Genomic DNA, 21508 nt, shown 5'->3' with positions numbered 1-21508 from the left:
ATCCACTCAGAGCTGGTTTAAATACACCAGCACCAATTAGAGATAGGAGGCTAACACATGTCCCATTTCAAATACATTCATTTTGTTACTGGACGATGACAACGACGATGATGACGATGACGATGATGCTACTGCTAATAATATGCAAGGTCTAGTTGGCAGAAAAATGTCTGTTTCTTGTTTCCTAGAATCTACCCCAGGTTTGAGTTAAGAAACCCCCCCCAAAAAATAGAAAAATAAATAAACCCTCCTCTGCTATATCAGTTTAGCCATAGAGTTAGAAAATGAATTATGACTGCTCCACTGCTAAGGGAATCTGTATTTATGATGGGGCTGAGTGAGTGTTAAATCCCTAGTAAGAAATAAAGTCGTCCCTCAGCGGACTAGAGAAACATTTCACTCAGTCTAAAAGGTGGTTAGGAAAAATGAAAGCAATTCTGCTCTTAGGGAGGCACTATTCTTTATTCTAAAGCTCATAGGGAAAAAAACAAAGTGGATCGCATTCAGAACACATGAATCTTTAAAACTGTATCTGAATGTAGCTGAGTATTCTTTTTACATTTGTTTGTGGGAGAACCAAGCCAGATCGAGAAAGCAGTCATCACAACGGCACATGTCGTTTCTGTACAGAATGCACAAACAGCGTCTGCCAAAAAACACACTTGTTGCATTTTTCTGTAATACTGTGTGAGCCTTAGTGTTCAGCCAGTGAAGAGCACTAAAGAGCTGCGCATCCAGTATTAACAAGAATTTAAAAATAAAGTCACTGGATTCCAATGAGGAACTGCAATGTGTCCCATTTTCCATTAAGCTCATTCTTCAAAGGAAATCGTACTGAAGCAAATAAACAATACTTCAGACAAAGCCAACACAATGTACACTCGCTGTATATAACACCAGGGTCAGACACACCTCTGGTTTAGATTACAAGTTCGGCCCCCTTTCTGCCTCTGCAATCAGAATTATTACTTTAGAAAAAAGCTGTTTTCTGCATCAACTTAAAAGGCCTGTATCTTTCTATACTCACAATGTCTGAGCGGCCTCACTCACCCTAAGTATCTCTATAAATCAGCCGTTACTGTTAACATGTAACTCTACAATTCAGTCATCAATCTCGCACTGGGTCAGAGTGAAAACAGAAAAAAACTATCTGGTTAGCAAAAAACACACACATACACACCACACACACGCACTAATACATTACAAGCAAGCCAAGAAGTCCCTTCAAGAAACAATGTCAGGTCACCAAGGAAACAGAAGCTAAACTCAATTCTGACTTTACCTTTCATGCACAGGGCCTAAACTGCCATAAAACAAACAACATAGACCGATAGCAGAAAACTTTCTAACTAGATTACTGGAGGCTCCTAAAAGCGCTTCTGATATCACAGCCCAGACTGTGGCAATCGGGACAAATCGAGAAGCTAGACTTGGAGTGTGTGTTTGTGTGTGAGGGGATAAGGGGTTAGTTACAAATTTCTACTTTAAAAAAGGGGAAAACTTGAGAAACACAAAGTGTATTATCCTTCCCAAAACCGACTTCAGTCCACTTTGAAGCCTATGGATAAAATCATCCCAGTTTAACAGTCTCTAAGACTGTTGAATAATATGCTAATTTCAGGACATGAACCACACTTAGTATCACCTGAATTCCTGGAATATGAAATGAATCAGTATAAAAATGTCAACACATGACTGATACACTGTACTTCTGATTCAGCAATGCCTTTAAAACCATTGTAATTATTTCTATAACTGTTTAAATACCATTTAAAGTAGCTAGTACAATTTCTATCTTTTGGAATTGCACAACAATGACTTAGCTCTGCTTTTCATGCTAACAGCCTTGTGAATGCCTATTGAATTGGTTCATTGTTAATAAGACAGAAAAAGTAACAATGAAATTCAATGACAGGATGTTTAACTTGGCTCCTTCCCCCCTCCCCCTAGTTTTTCGGTGATAAACAAGAAAAATATAATAATAATACTATAAATCATTTTGATTGCATTGTTTCTTTAATTGCTTCTCCAGTAAAAGTTAATTGAACTGCAGAAAATGATTATTATTATTACTGGTTGTGGTATTATTATATGGTATTGGCATTTCAGTAAAGTACAGTTATTAAATTAATCCCCCACCAAGAAAGAAAAAAACTTCATGACATCACACCCTAACACCCCCAATCCACCCCCCCAACACAGACACACACACACACAGAACCACCTCCACTTTGCACAGAGAAGAAACTCTCACAGCTACATAATGTGTTAATTACGTAATGAACTCAATTCCCCACTGTGCCTGGCGTTCAGAGCTGTCTTACCTTGAACGAGACAGTCCAGATTGCTTTGTCTCACTTCTCCCTGCAATTGTGGTGCAATTCTCTCCACGAAACAAGGCATTTTCCCCCTCTCTCTGTGTGGCTCCCTTGTCTGTGCTCCGCTAACTCTTTTTCTCAGCACAGATGTCAGAGCCATACATGTTTACCTACTTTACCAGTAGGGGTCCTTCACCACCCTCTGCTCTCAATAGCTAGTGTGGAAAAACAGCCCAAGGAAGGGGGCCACTTACCCCACACTTTAAGTTGTCACACCAAACTTGAGCCTGCCAGAGTGTCACAATACCTCCGCACGCCTGCCTGCCAGAGAGTGCGTGAAGGCGTTATTGCGGCAGTGGAAAAGGATTGTGTTACGGAGTGTCACAGCCTAAACCTCGCTAGGTTTGTAGCACCGCCGCTGCCTGCTGGAAAGCAGACTGCGTGAGCTCGGAAAGGAGACACCCCGCCACACTAATTGCGCTGCTGACACTTCTGACATGTGCAGACTGTAAGAAACCGGATGAAATTCGTTGTTTTTTTTCCTCATTGACCTTATTCAGTGATTTTTTTTTTGTGTGTGCAAAACGTTAAACACAACAAAACAGTTCTAAACAAAAGAGGAACTTTTCTAAGGTCTTCACTGTTTGAATCTCACTAGAACTTCAGGTGGCTTAAGGATGCTTGAATTTCAGGTTCAGCTGCAGCTTTCAAATGGCAGGGCTCTGGTTAGGAACTGTGTGAAGTCTATTTGCATGCAGAGTGCTGTACCGTAACACAGATTAGAACTTGGGACAATGCTGAAGAACTTAAAAAATACTTTTTCAAAAATCCCCTACTGCAGAAAAACACAGAAATATTTTTATACACAGAACCTTAAATGGAAAAAACAGGATAAATACAGAGAAAAGGTGTCTCTATTACACGCTTTGTGGTGTGTAAATATTAAGATATTCACAGGGAATTCAGAAGAACATTTCTGTATTTAAGTAGCTGATACTAGAGGTGATATCAGAAACGCTGAAGCAAGACAGAACAGAGCCATTTAACTCTTTGAGGTCTGTAAGACCACAGGACAGCTGCCAGGTCACTTGGTGCCTGTCAAGTGTTAAAACTCTGCACTGCTGCATGATAACTAAATAAGGAAATTCCAGCTGGCTGCAATTCCTGGAATATGGAAAAGGAGGAGACACAAAGATTCAAGGATTTAAATCCCTCATTTATTAGGCTTTACTGCATTCATCAGCAACCGGAACTGAAATGAAGACTTTTTACAATTGGGTTGCTAGCTTGTACAATAAACTCCTAGGCAGTGTGTTTGTTCTTCTGGTTAGTGTTACAGTACGTGCAGCACCGGCTCACCGAGCCAAAGAGACAAAGCCAAACTCTTATGAAACTGAACAACACATCCTATTAGGGAAGTTTTTATAGCCTATAATCAAGCTGTTAAAGTATTAAATTTAAGGAATGACATCTGTCATCCGAATATCAAACTCCTACAGCTATCAATATTTACCTAGGACCAAAATCTTCCGTATAGGCTTAATTAACTGATTCCTTGTAGAATGATAAGGAGCACTCTTCTGCAATATGCTTTCTGATTCACAAGAACAAGATATTCCTATAAAAGCGAAGAAGCACGACCAACCGATTAATTGTCACCTTCACTGTCATCATAATTCAAAAAGATAAAGCAAACTTAACCTGAGTAGCACTGATATCCACTCATATGGTGAAAGGTATTTTTTAACCAAATGCAGGCGAAATGTGAGAGCAATTATGAAGCAGAAGTCTGTAAAACTGAATAAATACACAGAGTCAATTTCTGTGAACAATTTGAGAGAAATGTGCTATTTCTGGGAGGTATTTGCTGTTACTAGACCCTTCAAAATCAATGGCAGTAAAATACTCCAAGTGTCCAGTTCCTGTCATAAAACCCAGAAGCATCTGTATCGGATTTCTGGATTTTTTTTAGTGCAACATAAACCAAACTGGATAAAAGAGCTATATGCCTGAATAACAATAAAAATAACTAAAAATGTGCTTGTGGCATGCACATTTAACCATGCAGTCTTTCTCCTCCACCTGACACCTGCCCATCTGAAGGCATGACTGTGGACCGGGATACAGCACAGAGCAGAGCCCCCAAATTCCTCCTTTTTACTGCAGCAAGCGCCTCTTGTTTCAGCTTTCAAAATAATAAAATAAAGAGGATTTCCTGTTTTGATTTCGGTCAATTCTTTTTAGAGTACAACAAGCCTGCCTTGCCCCCGTCCTCCCCTGTCAGTGCGCTAGAACCCACAGCGCCTGTCCGAACGGATTTCAAGCTGCTGATCTGTAAATACAGCCGGGCTTCCCCCCCCCCAAACTACACACCCCTCCCTCGTCTTCTCTCTCCTTTCTGTTCCCTAGTTCCTTCCTGTTCCAGCTGCTGGCAGTCAAGCCTTTAGCCACACAGACTCCTCTTCTCCACCCCCCATCTCTCCCTGACTCCCCCCCCCTCCCACCGCCACACACACCTCTCCAGTCCAACTCCATTCCCTTCGCCACTATAAAAACACAAATACGCCATAACTCAGGCTGCTGAGCCATCCCATCCACCTCCATCTTGCCCTGCACTGGCAGGGGGGCCGTCAGGAAGGTCACCAACAAATGGTTTTCCGATTCACTGCCCCTGAAATAATTTTGTGTATTAAAACCTGAATCTGCACTTTCTGGCCTGAAAGCTTTTCTAATTATTCCAGCGTCCTTGGGACAGACACAGATCCTTCACAGGAGAAACATCCAACCAACCAACCAACCACTACAACACCACTGACACCGCCCCCCCACCGCACACACACACACACTCTCCCATCCCTGGCCCTCCAACCTGCCTGCTCTCCCCTCTCTCTCCTTTACTCACCCCCCTCAACGCCCCCCCCCAATCTGTTTTCAAAGCGTGTCTGTCCTTTATTAAATTGTTTTCTTTTCCACATTATCAGTTGCCATGGAGACCTCATCTCTCGGATTATTTGAATTTCATTATATCTATTGATTTGGGAGCATTTCATCTTTTTTATTGTTTTTCTGTCAATTTTCGAAACGAATAACCATCTAATTTGCGTCAGCGCTGATTACGTTCGTCCCTCAATAGAGGTCGGCAGCTGCAGCGAGGAAACAAATCAATGAAAAAACATCATAAAACTCGAAAGTACAATCAGCCGGGATACGGGTGACATTCCGTGGTTGCTGAGACGAAGTCATCAAAAAATATATACTTTTTTTTGCGCCTCTGTGTTCGTGCATCTGGGCTCCTGTGCGACGCAGTGTACGTCTTCAAGTACTATAGTAAATGCACCCAAACACACACACACCCCCACCTCAAAAAAAAAAAAGAAAATGCTTACTTTGGATTTAAATAATTTATGCAATTTTAGCATTTATGTATAAATTTTTTAATAAGCCGCCCGGAGCAAAGTGGCCATTAACAAAACACACAGCTGTCCAATGGGTTAGGCTCTGCAGATCAATTGTGCTTTTTTATGACATGATAAAATGCTTTTAAAGCAATTTACACAAATATGGAAAAAAAATTGCTTTACAGGCTTCATTTATTCATAAGGCAGGGCATAAAAAAAGTCTTGCAAAAGCCAGAAAGAGGAGATGGTACCGGACTTAACTGGAATGGACTAGCTGTCCTTCCTGCAAGGACATAAAGTTTCATTACCAATGCACACAGTCAAAGGCAATTTAGGAAACAGTGTGCAAAAGAAAACATCAGCATATTGAAACTGTTCATGTATTAACAGGCACTGGCATTTTCTTTCTTTTTTTTTTCTCGCGAAAAAAAAAACTTTGCATCCCTTCATGAGAGTCCCTTTCAAGGTTCCCCATTTCAAGGTGAAGGAAAGCGGGAAACCAGGAGGGACCCAGGGAGGCCAGCCTGATGGCTGTGGTCAGCTGGCGGGGCTGCCGGGGCCACGGGTGACCCCATCTCTGCTCCTGCACCTGGAGTCCACACGAGCCATCTCCCTACCGGACGCAGAGGGGGACACTGACCAGGGGTGGCGCCCGTTTAGAAGCTATTCGATCCGGCACCTCACAGCCTGGACCTGAGTGCCCACTCGGTACAGAACAGTCCCAGGAATACTGACCACCGGCCGGCAGACTTTTGGGCTAATCTAGAGAGAAGCGCTGGAAACAAATGCTCCTTTTGTGATTTTAGGAGATCACGAACAGCAACAGCTTTCCTACAGGAACTGAGCCGCATGTCTTCGACTACCTTTTTAAAAGGCCTTCAGTCCCTCTGATGAACAACAGTTGCACAACCAACTGAAGGTTGCACAATACTTTCTTAAAAGCTACAACTAATTAGCTTGAGAAGATCAAAATTAATTTGCAGGGGCTTAATTTCTGTTTCTCTGTAAGTCTAATTATTTACTGCAAAACATGGGGAAGCGCAATGAAGGGTAATCTGATTTCTGAGCGCCTCCTGTTTCTTACTGTGACAATGTGCTGAATGGTTTAATAAATGCTCTATGAGAGCTCCATCTTTGCTACACATGTCATCGTTTGACAAAGCATAACTTTTCTTTAGCAATTTTCAGCGCTTCGACTTTGCTGAAACGAGAGGCTAACAAATGAGGTTTTTATGTTTATTTGTGCGTGGGTGTGTCTGTCAGGAAAGCTCGTTTCCAGGCTACTAGGAGAACCGAGCAACCAACTGCATGAAAACAGCTCAGCCCTGTTGTGGCAAAGTTGTTTTTTTTTAACAATACGGGACCATTTTATCCATCAGTTCAATGACAGTAATTGTGATACTCTTTCGTAACCCTACACTGAACCTAACTGGCAGCATAATCTGTTGTCAATTCTCAGAATACAGGTGTTGTAAAAGAATGAATTTGTTCCTTCCACAGCAACAAAACAACTAATCTGTCACCATTTAATGCACCAGATGAGTGAAACACCAAATAACAACAAAAGTACGCCTTTCAAAAAATTTAATGCGAGTTCTGATTTGTCAGTTATTAAATTACCTTCCATTACAGACTAAAACGGAAAGTTTTTGTACTGTACTGTAAGTGCCAGAATCACTGACTACTAAAAGGGTAATATGAAGTTGTAACAATTCTCTGTCTTTCACCCTCATGTGCAACATGGCAAGTTGAAGTTTTTTCCCTTTTTTTCTCATCAGCATGTTCATCGCCAACCCCTATTAAAAAAGGACAAGTCGGTGTCCCACACTAACCATCCCCACACAGAACACCAGGTTCCATTACACTAGTTCCCCCAACTCTGAGATGAGTTTACACAGAAATGGCTGTAAAAGAGAGCTTCCTGCTCAAGTGGCTGTCGATTCGTTTAAACAGTAATTCAAGTTCAGCGAGCTGAACTGTGGGGGCTACTCTGTTCCTGGGCTCTGGGGTGAAGGTGACGAAGTGGGGATCCCCACACATATGAGAAGCAACAGGGTGCAATCCCTTCCATCTCGTTGTTCTCACAAGCCTCTGAGCTGCTGGCTGTTTACTGTTGTGATGCACAGAGGAGAAAGGGCTGGCAGCTTTCAACCTCAAGATGAGCCGCGCGGCGAGGAAAAGGCTGCTCCAGCTACTACACCTCAGCGAAGTGTTACTGTACTCAAGGCAGAGCGTGACATGTGAAATCAGGAAATCACACAATGATTGTTCAAGAAAACACTGACGACAAGAGCATCTCGTGTGATTTCTCAAGTGAGATTACTGCACGGGACTCCTGCTTTCACACGACGTTAAGCACCCGCACGAGCTGTTCATTTTTAAAGGTGTCGTGTTAAGTAGTTGTGCAAATTGGCCAGTGATGAAAAAGGTCAGATTTTCCAAAATTGAGATGTTGGGAGCAGTTGTAGGTTGTTTCCTAGAACGGTTTAGAAAGGTTTTTAAGCATTTTACTTCTCTCTCACCCACCCAGCTTTCTGTGAATGTGGCGAGGGGGCTTATGTGGAGGGGGCGGAGGACAAAAAAAGGTAAAATTCACACCAAACAGGCAACACAAGAGAAAAGGTCACGCATTCATAGCACTTTCTGAGTTACACTAAGCACGTTTTTTACTCTCTTTTTTTTAAAAAAAAAAGAGAATATAGAATAACAACACACCCAGCTGGAGCTCCACACACAAACACGAGGCTAGACACTAATTCTTGTACACCCCTCCAGCATACCTACGCCAGCCCAGGCCAGCTATAAACCATCAAGCCCTTGTCAAAGGCCTTAAGAAGCACAATTAGGCCGGACACGAGTTAATTATTAAAACGTATAATCACTGACCCCTGTTTTCAATTCCCTAGAAAGTACATTAGATATATAAAACTCTGAAGACTGAGGAAAATAGTCTCTCGCCAGCTCCCTAATGCACTTGTATAACTTCCTCTACTTGAACCTAATGCGGAAGCCCACTGACGAAGGCAAGCACTTAATGAGAAGCTCGTTCTGAAATGAAATATCTCGGAATCTATCAGCAAGGATTAATATCAAGCCCCTCCCCACCACCTTTCTATGAAACAATGGGATGTGGCATCTGGGACAAGCAGGGGAAATGTGAGGGTTAACTATCCCCAGGGGCCTATCTCCAAACTGGGCAGCCATCACTCTGCTGGTGTCCCAGGCTAGAATCTGACAGCTAGGCCCTAACAGATTAGAATCCAGTCTAAACGAATACAGTTCAGTGACTATAATTAAAACTCAATGGGTGTTTTGAAGAGGGGGGAGAGCTTCCATTTAAATTAAAGGAATAAATTTTGGATGTATGTGCCATGTACACTGTCACGGGCTAAATATTTTGCCCTTTACAAAATAATGGGTACCGCCACTTCCCTGCTATTTCCAATGAGTGTGTGAACTTTTACTGCAGATATACACACCCACACTCAGAATACGTGAAATCTAATACATGAGTAACGATTTCAATGTTATCTACATTTGTTTTTCAATGCTTTTCTTCCTTTTTTACTTTTAGGGTTTACTCCTCCTCTCATGAGAAACAACGCTGGGACTATTGGTGTAGTCTTTCACTGCATGGGGGGTTGCTAATTTCCTGTATCACACATTTACAACAAGTCTGAATATTATTCAGAGGGAATCCTATATTAAAACCCCCGTGAAAACACCACTGTAGAGTTTATTTAAGCATAAATAAGCATATTTGCTTATTTTGAAAGGTGAAGCTGTACTATAGCATAGTTGTTATGCTGACTTTAAACCAATTTTTTTAATTTTTAAAATATTTTTATATTTACTTGACATTTGTGATGTGTGCATAAAAAGCACTTAATAGACTTAGAGACTTAATTAAGTAAAAGCTCATCATAAGCTGGTAGCAAACGTCCAGGAAATATAAATACCTTTTTCTCTCAAAGGTACTTACATAACAACACAGAGATAATGTGCTGGAAAAGGACAAGTTAGGTAGTTTAATGACATGGCAGTGAATTTACTGGACTGGTTCCTCAAGATGCTGAATGCCAAGGACAACTGGATTAAGGTATTAAAACAATCGCATTTCAGTCTTGAAATAAACCTGGAGCACACATGCCACCCAAGTAAGAGCTCAGGGCAACAGTGTGGACAGCAAGTTCGTACTGTGTCTATAACAAATATTTCTCTGCTGCTTCAGAAAAAACATCTTTTCAAGTTTTGAAAGCATAGAGTATACAGCATCAGAGAAACTGACATCATCGTGTTAAAAAAAACGAGAAGGTGCAAGTGTAGCAGTATAAAATCTTGTGCTTTAAGTCCAGAGAATGATTTAGCAACCTAAGTCGGTGCTACACCCGAATGTCTTTTAAAGAGCTTTCATCTAATTAAAGATGTGAGGTTTTAACTGCTGGTTCAGGGGGAAACGGTGAAGACAGGCATAAGCTATAATGAAGTTCAGTAGTGATATACAGATGAAAATTAATAAGAACTAAGGGTGATTGTAAGTGTGGACTCATGAAAATATTTAAGAAAGTGGTTTTAATTGAACAAGAAGTACCGAGTACAGTTCATAATTCACAAGACCTTGCTTAAAAAATATTTTTTGAGAAATTTCCTTCTAGTTTAACGTATTTTTCCCAGAACGATCATTTTTCAGTGCAAAACATCTTTCATCTCCAGCAAACTCCCACAAACTTACACCTCCAGGCTGGGGAGAGTATTTTTCTTGTAAGATTGTTCTTCTAAGAATCTGCACGGCACTATTTTGGCATTTAGCAAAAATCACTGAACTTGCACACTACAGATTCTGCATATCATGTGTCTGTGTCATCGAAAAGATTTTGCAGCAAGTTTAGAAAAAAAATGCACAAAACCCTACCTACACAGTAACAAAATCTGATGTTTTACTATGGTCTATCAAGTGAGACTACTTTAAAGATCCAGCAAATCAAACTCAGCTGGTTTAAGATTTTTTTAATCAATCGCTGATAATTCACACCTTTGATGGTTGTTACTATGAACCGATCTGATTCAGATCTATTCCAAGATGAGTTCCGACTTGAAACTCATTGTAGCAGTTATATATCCAAATAAGTCTGATGGGCTGTTACTGTATCTTGATATTTCAGTGCCCCTGACGATAACTAACAGATAAAGGAAATATTTGTGAACTTCTACTTAGGTTTCGAATTGACAACAACTGGGGGGGGGTTCTGGTGCTTTAAACTGTGTGTAAAAAAAACATTTACACACAGTTTCCAAGTGCCCCCAGGATAGTGGTACAATGAGCCCCTCACACTCAGAGCAGATGAGAAGGCAGTATTAATCCATCTTCTTCCACAAAATCACTACACCTGTTAGTGTAGGAAGGCTTTTGATAGGGGTGTCTAAATCTTCACTAGCGACCATTTTCAGTTAACAAGCATGAGAACATAAGTAAAAGAATATGGTTTGCAACTATCAGAGAGCAATAAAGAAGTCAGAACTCTCCATGTAGTTTTTTGGCCTCTGTTTGAGGCCAAGGCTATGGTGTTGGCGTTCACCGACACAAACAGGTGCTCTAGAAAGTGATTCTGTGCGATTCTCTGGTCATGAGGTGCTGGCTTCTGCTTCTGGTTTGTCATGGTGGAAAATCATTGGGAGTATTGGGGGTTGATCTTGAGAATCTTGGGTGATAGTTTCAGACTTTAATTAATTAAAAAAAGACACCAATCACCAATATCTGTTTATGCAGATATTATGTTTATCGTTAAATGGATTCAGATTCATGTCTCATGAAAAACACTGTGCATAAAAGATTACAATTATTATAAAATTAAACAAAAGGAATATGAAAATTAACACTTTGTGTAAGACTATAACAAACCTCGAAATTCTTTTTGGGACTGTCTTGGTGCAAATATGTTTTAGGAAGTATTCTGGAGCATTTTAAGGAGAAAAAAGTCTTTAAGAGGCTGAAGGCTCCATTAGAAAGCTCACTGCAGTTATGGAGTTTTAACAGCAAGAACTGCAGCTGAGTCACTACAACAACAGGATTTAAGTCATTTTTATGTGACTACTTCTATGTTATTAACATTTAATTAGCATTTGCTACAAATGGACAGGGTATAGGAACTACAGCACGCTTGCATTCCAATTTTATAAATATCTCACATACTTTATGTGAAATGTTCTAGAATGAATAACTTATAAATGAGGAACACAAAAAGAGAGAATAAAGAAGAAATGTTTTTCTACCACACTTCAGTTACTGTAAGTTGTCCTTATTCTGCTTTAGTTTTTACATTTTTAGTTAGTAGAGTACAGAGATGGTTTCTGTTAGGTCTATAGTTGTCTGGACTCCATACTAATGTCATTTGTGATGTTTATTTAACACGGGAGGATTGCTAATTTCATGAAGCTAGGTTTTGAGTATATGATTCAAATTGTACAGAGGTCAAAATTGCTGTTTTGTTCCTTCCACGGCATTGAATTATAGAAATTAAAAGGCCTGTCTGGACGTGCGGTCTGAGGTTATTTCCAAGGCTAGCTGTATGATATTGCAAATCGTACTTTTTCAGTTTTTATTAAACTCCTGATTTGGAATATCCCTATGTCTCATGTCACAGATCTGAAACCACTGCTTCAATGAAATAACCCTGATCGCCAGCACAAGAACTCGTGCAGGAACTAAGGTCTTTCTGCATTAACGAACCTCGGCTTAAAAAACCCCAGAATAAAACAGTGCACTGCCATGAATTGGAAATGGTTATAACTTCAACAGCTCTTCTCAAAATCGTAACTTCTAGGCTGAACCCTGGCCTCATGTCCACATCAACTGTAAAGGCATAGTAGTTACAGAGTGGGACAGAATGTACAGTTCTTTTAAGATCCCTTAATGCAAAGATGTAGTCACCTAATTAAGAAAAGACCAGGAAAAAAAACGTAGCAGCAACTATTGAATTATCTGGATCAGGAAGAGAGAGTTATGGTGAAGCTACTGAGTCAGAGTTACTGTGGAAACTGGGGTTACTTGCACTGCTTTTTAAAATGAGGTTTTAAAACGAGGTAAGACGGTGTAAATGAGAAGAAAAGGAGAGAGGAACATCTCTGCAGCGAAGAAGGATGGACAGCTGCCAGGCCTGGGAAAAAACAGGTCATCCAGGGGAAAGGAGCTCAGGTTTTCAGGGCTTCCTAGGAAATCTTGATCGCTCACAACTGACCAGCGCAGCATCAATGGGGATTAGAGCTTGTGCCATCTGTTTTCAAAGTCATCTCCTGCCCTTTTTGTCTCATTATGCGAAATAGTGTCCTGCACCCCTCCACTTCCTGAGACCTAAGATTTTATAGGCTCTGCCGTGACCCCTGGTGGGCCACAAAGAGGTCAGGTCTCAACTGCACTGGCTTCAGATGAAAGAATAGAAGAAAAAGTTTACTTGCAGTTAAAAACTGAGTAAAGAAGAGGTTTATAGATTATTATAATGGTAAGGAGTCACCCCAAGCATTTTTATATATAAAAAATATATAAAATGTGGGTAGGTGGCTGTTCATAGAAAAGCAAACGCATTGCATTGCAACAGGTGGTACATTTCATCCATGTTTTACACAATAGTCTTGTCTGTCCTTTTCTGCTATTTAATTCAAATAGTGTATTTCAGCCCTTCCAATAAACTCGAAACTACTGAGGAGTAAGGTGCAGCAATCCAATCATTTATTTCAGGGAGAAGAGGGTTATTGTTAACTTAAGGCATGTAATCATTTCATGAAGTGAATGATGTTGTCCTTAAAAGACGGTTATACATACCCTCGCTCAAAAAGACAGACAAACCACCAGATAACCATTCAAGGCTCTGGAGCTAGAGAAATTTCACACAATAGTCTTAGTGCTGCAGACGTATCTAATGATCATGCTTATCACACTGAGTCTCAGCTTGGAGGAGGACGAGATGTAAACAGTGTTTTTGCTGCCAGAGTGCCACTGCTCTTGTACTGCGCTGAAAACGCCTCTGTCTCCAGGCTGCTGCTAAACCTCTTGAACCCCGATGAGTTCACGCCATCTGGGGGCCTGCTCCTCTGGAGACGCCCCCACTCCCGAGACACCTCCGTTCCGTGGAATCTGGACCACGATGATCCCAGCAACTTCAGAACTGATCCTCCCTTGGAATTCTGAGTCCCTGCGCCCCACCTCAATCTCCGCTAATTCGCAGGCTTTATTGACGGCTGGCAAGCGCTAATTTGTTTAGGGTCCTGTTCCTGGCCTCCAGCGTCGATATTTCCTCAACAGGCTCTACCTTTAGCTCTGCCACGCTGCTCGTGACCCACTGCCATCTCTTACTTCCAGCTCTCTAATTGTTGCTTAATCACATATCAACCTGTCACTTAAAGACCCCTTTTTTCAATTGCGTAAATTTACATATCGCATGAAACTAATTTCTATCGAAAGCTCTGCTGGCTGTGAAAGGTGTCTTTCTCTCTCTCTCACATGAACGTGCATGAGGTGCTTGATTTTCACATTAACTACTCTGGCACAAGCTTTGTTGACAGTGTAGCACTTTGCAGGGGGTTGTCTACCTAGGGAGGGAAGACGGGGCATTTCGAAGCTAGGGGTGAGAGTGAGGGGGTTGGAGACAGGAAACTGGGACGAGGAGGAGGTGGGGGCCAAGGAGGGAAACTACTGGGGGGCAAAATAAATGCAACTTTAAAAAACCTGTTTAAAACTGTCACATCACCCCTACCGTGCCAATTCAAATACAGACTGATTATAAAAATTGTACAATCGCATTTTAAGGACTTCTTTGCTTTTCTTTGTCCTTTCATATTACATTACAATATGATTTATCACCATGACCGTCTATGCATCACTGGCAGCACAAGCAACCAGAGCTATTCTCTGGGCAGGATATTGTCATATTATTAAAACAAAAAAAACACACATTTATCCTAAATAACAGTATAAAATACTGCAGAATAACCATACAGCATTTGCAATCTGTACCACTGCAGTTGACTATGCAGTTGACTATGCAGTTGACTGGCTTTTTGATGTCACATGGGTGACAAGCAGGGATACTGTATAAACAATCCTTAGCCCCCCAAAAATGAGACATGTCTTCTTTCCAGCAGCCCAGTGAAGGCTGGTCCCTGGGGCTCCTTTGCTTTAATTAAAGGAGGGAGGGGAGATACTTTGCTCCACCTTTTGCAACAATCGTTAATGAACGGGACAGGAGTCTACGGGACTCCAGTAGGAGACAGTCGCAGACAGCGCTATTCCTGACTTTCCTGAGCTCCTAATCCCGTTAGGGGGTCTGGCCTCCTGCATCCCCGCACCAACAGCTGACCGGACGCCCCCCTACACAACGTTGCACCTCCACAGCAAGGCGTTCCTGGGTCGCCACAGGACCGGCTGGGATCAGCTTTAATTAAATGTCTCCTCGGGGGTCCTGGAAGAGCTTGGGCCAGCGTGTGCAGAAGGACAGGAATTCCAGAAATCTTGCTGAAAGCGCCGGACTGAAACCCAGGGAGCCCATGGCTATAAAATCAGCGCAGTGCCAAAGGCCGACAGACTTTAGAAATTCAGCCTCCACCCGGAGGATGAGGATTTGACATAATACTTATGTATTTTATTACTTTCCAACGGACGCTTTTCGCTTTAATTTTAATTCAATTTCCTATCTTCTAGCTTGAAAAGGATACATGCCGTTAAGCTAATAGCCCTTGCCTGTCCTGCTTCTCGGTGGCTGTCACAGTTGTGAGGTCTGAACAAATATGTATTGCTGTTGATTCCATTTTCCAATGAGGGAAATGGAGATTTATTCCTGAGAGCCTCAAAGCAGACGGCTACTGACAGATCTTTCACGGATTAAAAAATGGTTGGCACTTCCTCGGTTCTTTCAGAACTGTCTTCTCAATTCTATTAGGGGGGCTAAACTTACAAAGAGGAGCCCCTTTTAACAGCTAATGCAGGGCCAAGACGCGTCTTCAGTCACACGGTTAGACATTTAAACAGGACACTTAGTAATTTAATACGATTTACACGTTGAAATAAATAAAAAATACACACATCCTGCAGCAACACACATGCAACATAATGCCAAATCGATTTACAGTGATCAAATGCATTTTTGAGCCTTGCATATATAATAGTTTGCTAGTTGACATCTGGCTGTAATGGTGAACAAACGTCTTACATTAGTTACGATCCCCCAGGTATAAGGAAAACACAGGAGGTGCAGTATGGTTCACCAAATTAATCTGATTCATCAAGCACTAGGCAAGGAGTAATAATTAATTGTTTGCATTCGTCTGGAGATTTTTTATCCTGAAGGATTCCAAAGCACTTTGCAGATAGGAAAGGAACATCATCTTTTGCCACCGAAGGTCAGCACCAACCCGGGTAACACCCATCAGCCATTCTACACCAGTAACCTCGCTACACAGAGAGTGGATCAGGAGGAGAAATGAGAAATCGCTTCAAAAGATGAACTAAGGAAAACTTTAGGGAGGCCAGACTGTACAAGCCAAGAGTGGAGATTTACAACCCTTCTCTTACATTGTCCTGGGATCTTTAGTGACCAAATACTCAAGACCTCAGTTATTACCTCATATCTCATCCCAAACACCTCCTAGAACTCAATGTCCATAGTCACCACACTGGGTACAGGCTTGAAAAGTCGGGTCCAGATGGGTGAGCATCCACTACGTTCTCCTGAGACGTCTCTCATCTGAGTCTCCATCCTGGATCCTGGGCCTCCAGTTCGGAAAATTCTAATGTTGTCTTCCCCTGCTTCATGCCTGGGACATTTTTGTTTCAGAGTTTGTTTGTTTTTTGTCCGACACAATGGGACAAAAAAAAATACCACACTGCAATGTCATACTTCTCAAAGTTTCTTTGTTAGCCACACCTAAGAGGGCTTTATCGCAGACCACTGCATCAGGTTCACCGCAACAGCGCCGTTCAAGAACCCGGACACCAGTGATGACGACAGAACCGCACTGGCTGAAGAGGTGTGGGAGACAGAAGATGTGTGTGCATGTACGTCCGCGTATGAGGGGCGCATCTTAACCCCACTCATTTTTTTTTTCCTGCAAGGAGCCAAGCCGTTTCAACACTGTCAAAAGCATTTTCCAGAAAGCCGAAGAGAGGGGGAATAAAATCTGCCACGCACACACACGCGCGCGCACACACACACGAGGCTGTCAGGTAAATTAGATCTGAAAGCTGACAATTTCTGACCATATTTCCTTGATTATTTCGAACAAATGCACACCAGCCGCTCTAAGGAGATTAAAGTGACATAAAAGTCTCGGGCGAGAGGAGGGAGGGCAGAGAATCCAGGTCACCCCCATTCGTCCCCCTGTCTGACAGCCACTATATCGCTATCCAATCCAATAAAAATCCCCCCCCTCCTTTTGCTTTAATTAATTTTACAGCTAGCTTGCTTAATTACTTTCAATCAAAATCCTCTTGCCATCACAAAATTAGAAATGGTTCAACTCCATTAGTCTAAATTCTTCATTTACATACACAAAGACTGTCAGCTCTTGCTAAGCAAACGGCTCTCGCTTGATGAGATTGCTTGTTTTTTCTTCTTTTTTTTTCTCCCTTCACTGGTGTTAATTTTTTAAAGGAGAAAAGTATCATGGCAAAAAAAAAAAGATGTGGTCCTTCAAAAACTGCAAGCACTGGGGCAGCACACAGCAAATGCATTTATTTCCTTTTATGCATGTATCACATTTACTTTCTTAATGGACAGACAAAAATGTGGTTTATATGCTGTTATTTTGGGATGCGTTTATCTCAGTTTTGGTACACCAATTAACAAAACCATAGCCCTCTATTTAAAAAAGCAGGCCAAAAAAAAAACACTTGGATTATTTATTGGAAGTTTCCATGGTCTAAGATGATGGTTGCTAGTCTTTTACTTTGGGTCTGTTTTTTTCTTCACAGACAAGCTGAAGATTACAGATTACACTGTGCCTCCGATAAATAAAATGAAGCTTCTGTGGCTGAGCGTCAGTCGCCCTTGGTGTCTCTGAAAACCCTGTCTCATGATTTGAAATTCTTCTGGTCAGAATTCAAGGCCACGCAATTGCTTGACTCGTCCAGATTTCCCCTCCATCACAGGTAGGGCCCAAGGCCTGGGCATCATCACCAATCTAGCGCACCCCGATGCAGTCCGCAGGCCCTGTCCGCTGTCTCGCCCCTTTCAATCACTGAAAATCACCGAGGGTGTCACCCAGGGGGCCAGCCCGCGCCGAATTCTGATCACAGCCACGAAAGCACCGACCCATTTATGCGATCACTCTACGGGCCTCCCTCCGGGTCCGACTCACCCTCTGCCCACCGAAACAGCATCCTCATAGCGGACGTCTTAACTTGCACCCCGGGACCTCTGAACACTTACAGCCCCTCGCACAGGTGGTGCACAGGGGCACACAGAACAGGTTCAGAAAGATTGATTTACTGATGGAACTTGCAGTACTTTAAGCTAATTGTCACAAGTTGTAAAGCAATCCCCTAAGTGACCACCAAGTATTTCAACATAAAAGCCTGTCCTGATGGCTTCAATTTGGTACTATTAGGGGTGGCGTGTCTCCCCTTTATGTCTCCATTGGCAGTGACTTGCCCTTTTTAACCGTTCCCCATTAACACTCTTAATTATCCAAATCCATCATTCTTGGGGTAAATTAAGACTGCCTCTTTAATTCAATTTAATAGGATAATTTCCATCTCACATCCACGAGTAACCCCCTCCCCTCTCCTTACCCTAACCCCCACCCCCACCCACCAACCAACCACTCTCCTCACTTTCATGCTAGGCAGCCTGTCAGGGCTGCAGTAACAGTGCAGACACCGTGGTTATGCCTAGTCTCTGCTCCAGCTCAACAGCATCTCTCTGCTTCTGAAAAGTAGCTCAGCAGCCCAACTCTTACAGCTGTCAGTGAGCCCTGGTTAGCACGACACTGGCTGTGCTCGCTGACTGGCTTTCAATATTCCTGTCTTGGGTAACAAAGCGGATTTTTAAAGCACTCCTGGCTTGGAGTTATCTGAGAGGGGATAGGCATCTTTTTTGATTCTTTTACTGTGTATAAAGGTTTTTCAGTCGCAAGAGCTGCTGGCTGACCGAGTTCCACAAGTGTAGTTTTAGTGCTAACAAGAGTTCGCTTGTCAAGCAGAGTTAAAGTCAGATGGATGTTCTTAAAACTTCATTCCATTTTCAATAACTAAGAACAGATTGCTTCTTTCTTATACCATGGTGGCACAAAGCTGTAATTATCAAACAAAATGTCCATGTTAGATTTCCTTTATTAAGGAAATTATTATATTCTCTTCACTAAGAGAATATAATTTTACATATTCTGTGCATACAAATCTCCTTAGAAATGCTGAAAACTATTAATTTAACACCCAAAGGCAACCATAGGCAAGAAAGTATAGTTTTGTTTAACATAGAAAAAATGTTAAACAAATGCTGCTATTCTGCTGCAACCAGGAATGCTGTGCTGCATGTGCTACCAAATGCAATGCAAAAATCTTGGAAAACACAGCTGCATAAGACCCACAGTGTGAAAATCTCTGGTGCTTAATGCAATGACAGACACTTCAGACTGCAGGTAACAGGTTAACTTGCACTTTGCTCAAGCCACCATGGTGCTTCACCACATAGTACAGTATGTACACATTTATTTGTGCAGACCTTTAAAAAGTTTATCAGCTGGTGTCACTAAACTGTACACTGCAAGACGTCCTAAAGAAAGAAAATAATATTAGACTACTTCATTCAACTGCATTCCCATTCTACGCTGGCCAGCTTGCAAATAATCCTCTGATGTTTTCATGACCTTGTTAGAAATTGCCAAATAAAGTCTCACACTCTAATAATTACTAACTCAAACACAGACCCCCCCTCTGTCGATCCTCATCGCCCTCTCCCCAAACATTCTAGCGTTCTCTTTAAATTTCCCAGACGCTCATTGTTTAGCTGTTTCGGGCAGACTCTGGGAGAGTTTCAAATGATTTTAGCCGTGATTTAATTCTGCTTGTTAAAGAGTGATGTCAGCACAATAGAGAACGAGGCTCTAAATCCACTACATTCACCCAAAATACGGGGAGGAGATAATCACTGGTGACGTCTGCGAAAACACTTATTATATTCGCCCATCGCCTGGCTGAAGCTGCTAAAACTAATCAGTGTTATTCCCTATTTTTCTCTGGGAAAAAAATTATCTGAACTTTTTAGTGAAAACTGTCTTCTCTTTAAAAGGACAGCGTGGCATTGTTATCACTGCAGCTCTTTGGTTTAGAAACACAAAAAGGAGAGGGAGCAGTTTTGTAAAGAAAAACAAAGAATTGCCGTGTTTCAAAACAGGCTGAGCTTAAAGTTTGGAATGACAGCGGTGAACTTGATGACACGCAAGGGCTATTTTTTCCAGCATGAAATTTTGAAATATTTGATTTTTATCTAGAAAAACACACAACCTCTCATGGAAATGCAGGAAGAAAAAATGAAATTTCACAGTATCACAATAATTCCTCTTTTATATGACCAATTTATGAGTCAGAATTCAAGTAAAAACTGATCCTTTCTCTTATAGTTAGAACTACAATTATCTATTTGTACTGACCCAAAACTGTGAATCTTAAGCAGTTAAATTTTCACGAAATTATTTTAATAGTATAAGAGAGGTGAGAGGAAGCAAGAGGACTATCAATTTCATATTATTATTATTATTATTATTATTATTATTGGTGGTGTAGTTGTTGCAGATCTTTTCATGTCTGAGTTACCCATAGTGCTTTACAGAAAACAAATTACAATAACTCTGCACTTGTCCAGATGAGTCTTGAATTTTGTCTGAATAATTTTGAGTTTCCTTTGCCACTTCTGTTGTGTTTCCTAATCCTCCTCTGAACTCGAGTCATTTGCTAACTATAATACAGTCTAGGCTATTAATATCAATGAGGAAGACCAGTGGTCTTACTACAGATCCTTGTGGTACTCCACTAATTACACCACCACAGTTTGAGCATTCACACTGAATTCCTAATTCGAAAACTGAGAACTACTCTTTTATGACGAACCTTCTCTATAACCTTCTTAAAATCTAAAGATAATATACCACATACTCCCTATCTATTACTTCTATTGTTTGTTCAAATAACTCAAACCTGTTAGATAAGCAAGACCTACCTTTTCCAAATCCATGCTCACTCTCCAGTAGACTGCTATTACCATACAGAAGATCCTAGTTTGTTTCTATACATTGTTTCCATAACCTTAAGTAATAGAAGTAAGACTTGTAGGTCTATAATTACATGGTTCGGATTTGTCACCCTTTTTATGGCTAAGCGCTAAATTAGGAATTTTCCAGTCAGTGGGTATTACCTCTGTCTGGAGTGAACGCTGGAAGGGTTTTGTTAGCTGCCTATGAATACAGTTTCCTGTGCCCTAAAGTACAACTGGAAGAATACCATCGTGGTCTGGAGATTTGTTAAGTACTTGTAACACTTCTGCCTCTTCTTTGTGAATATTATTTAATAAAGACCTTTGTCTTTCCTCAGTGTGAGGCTCGTTGTCAGTTTCTTCCTTGATGAGCACCTGAGTGAAATATTAATTTAATACATCAGTCATTTCCCTTTCATTGTCCAGATATCCCCTCATCATCTGCTTATTCTTTACATTGTTTTTACAACGCTGAAAAAAAGATTTTCTTAAAAACATTATTCTTGAGGTGCCTCTGCTGTGATATTGCTTTCCATCTCACCCTCGGCCTGTACAA

The 21508-nt window shown here is 41.4% G+C and overlaps 1 protein-coding gene across 14 annotated transcripts in view; it reads right to left on the bottom strand.

Moving 5' to 3' along the window:
* The window catches only part of casz1 (castor zinc finger 1), a 242887-nt gene that overhangs the window by 64689 nt on the left and 156690 nt on the right, over positions 1 to 21508 (bottom strand). For 3 of the 14 annotated variants that reach the window (XM_015337173.2, XM_015337179.2, XM_015337180.2), the window contains exon 1: positions 2325 to 2685. The exons of 7 other annotated variants lie outside the window; for them this stretch is intronic. In XM_015337173.2, coding sequence (XP_015192659.2) covers positions 2325 to 2478 — 154 coding nt within the window. In that variant the 5' untranslated portion in view covers positions 2479 to 2685. Of the gene's footprint in view, positions 1 to 2324; positions 2687 to 21508 lie in introns of those variants that run through there. 4 more of the 14 variants (XM_069184056.1, XM_015337177.2, XM_015337176.2 and 1 more) reach the window with 2 other exon arrangements.

Source organism: Lepisosteus oculatus, chromosome 25, assembly GCF_040954835.1.
Source record: "Lepisosteus oculatus isolate fLepOcu1 chromosome 25, fLepOcu1.hap2, whole genome shotgun sequence".
NCBI lineage: Eukaryota > Metazoa > Chordata > Actinopteri > Semionotiformes > Lepisosteidae > Lepisosteus > Lepisosteus oculatus.
Note: the sequence above shows the minus strand (reverse complement) of the source record. Positions and strands in the feature narration are given on the sequence as shown.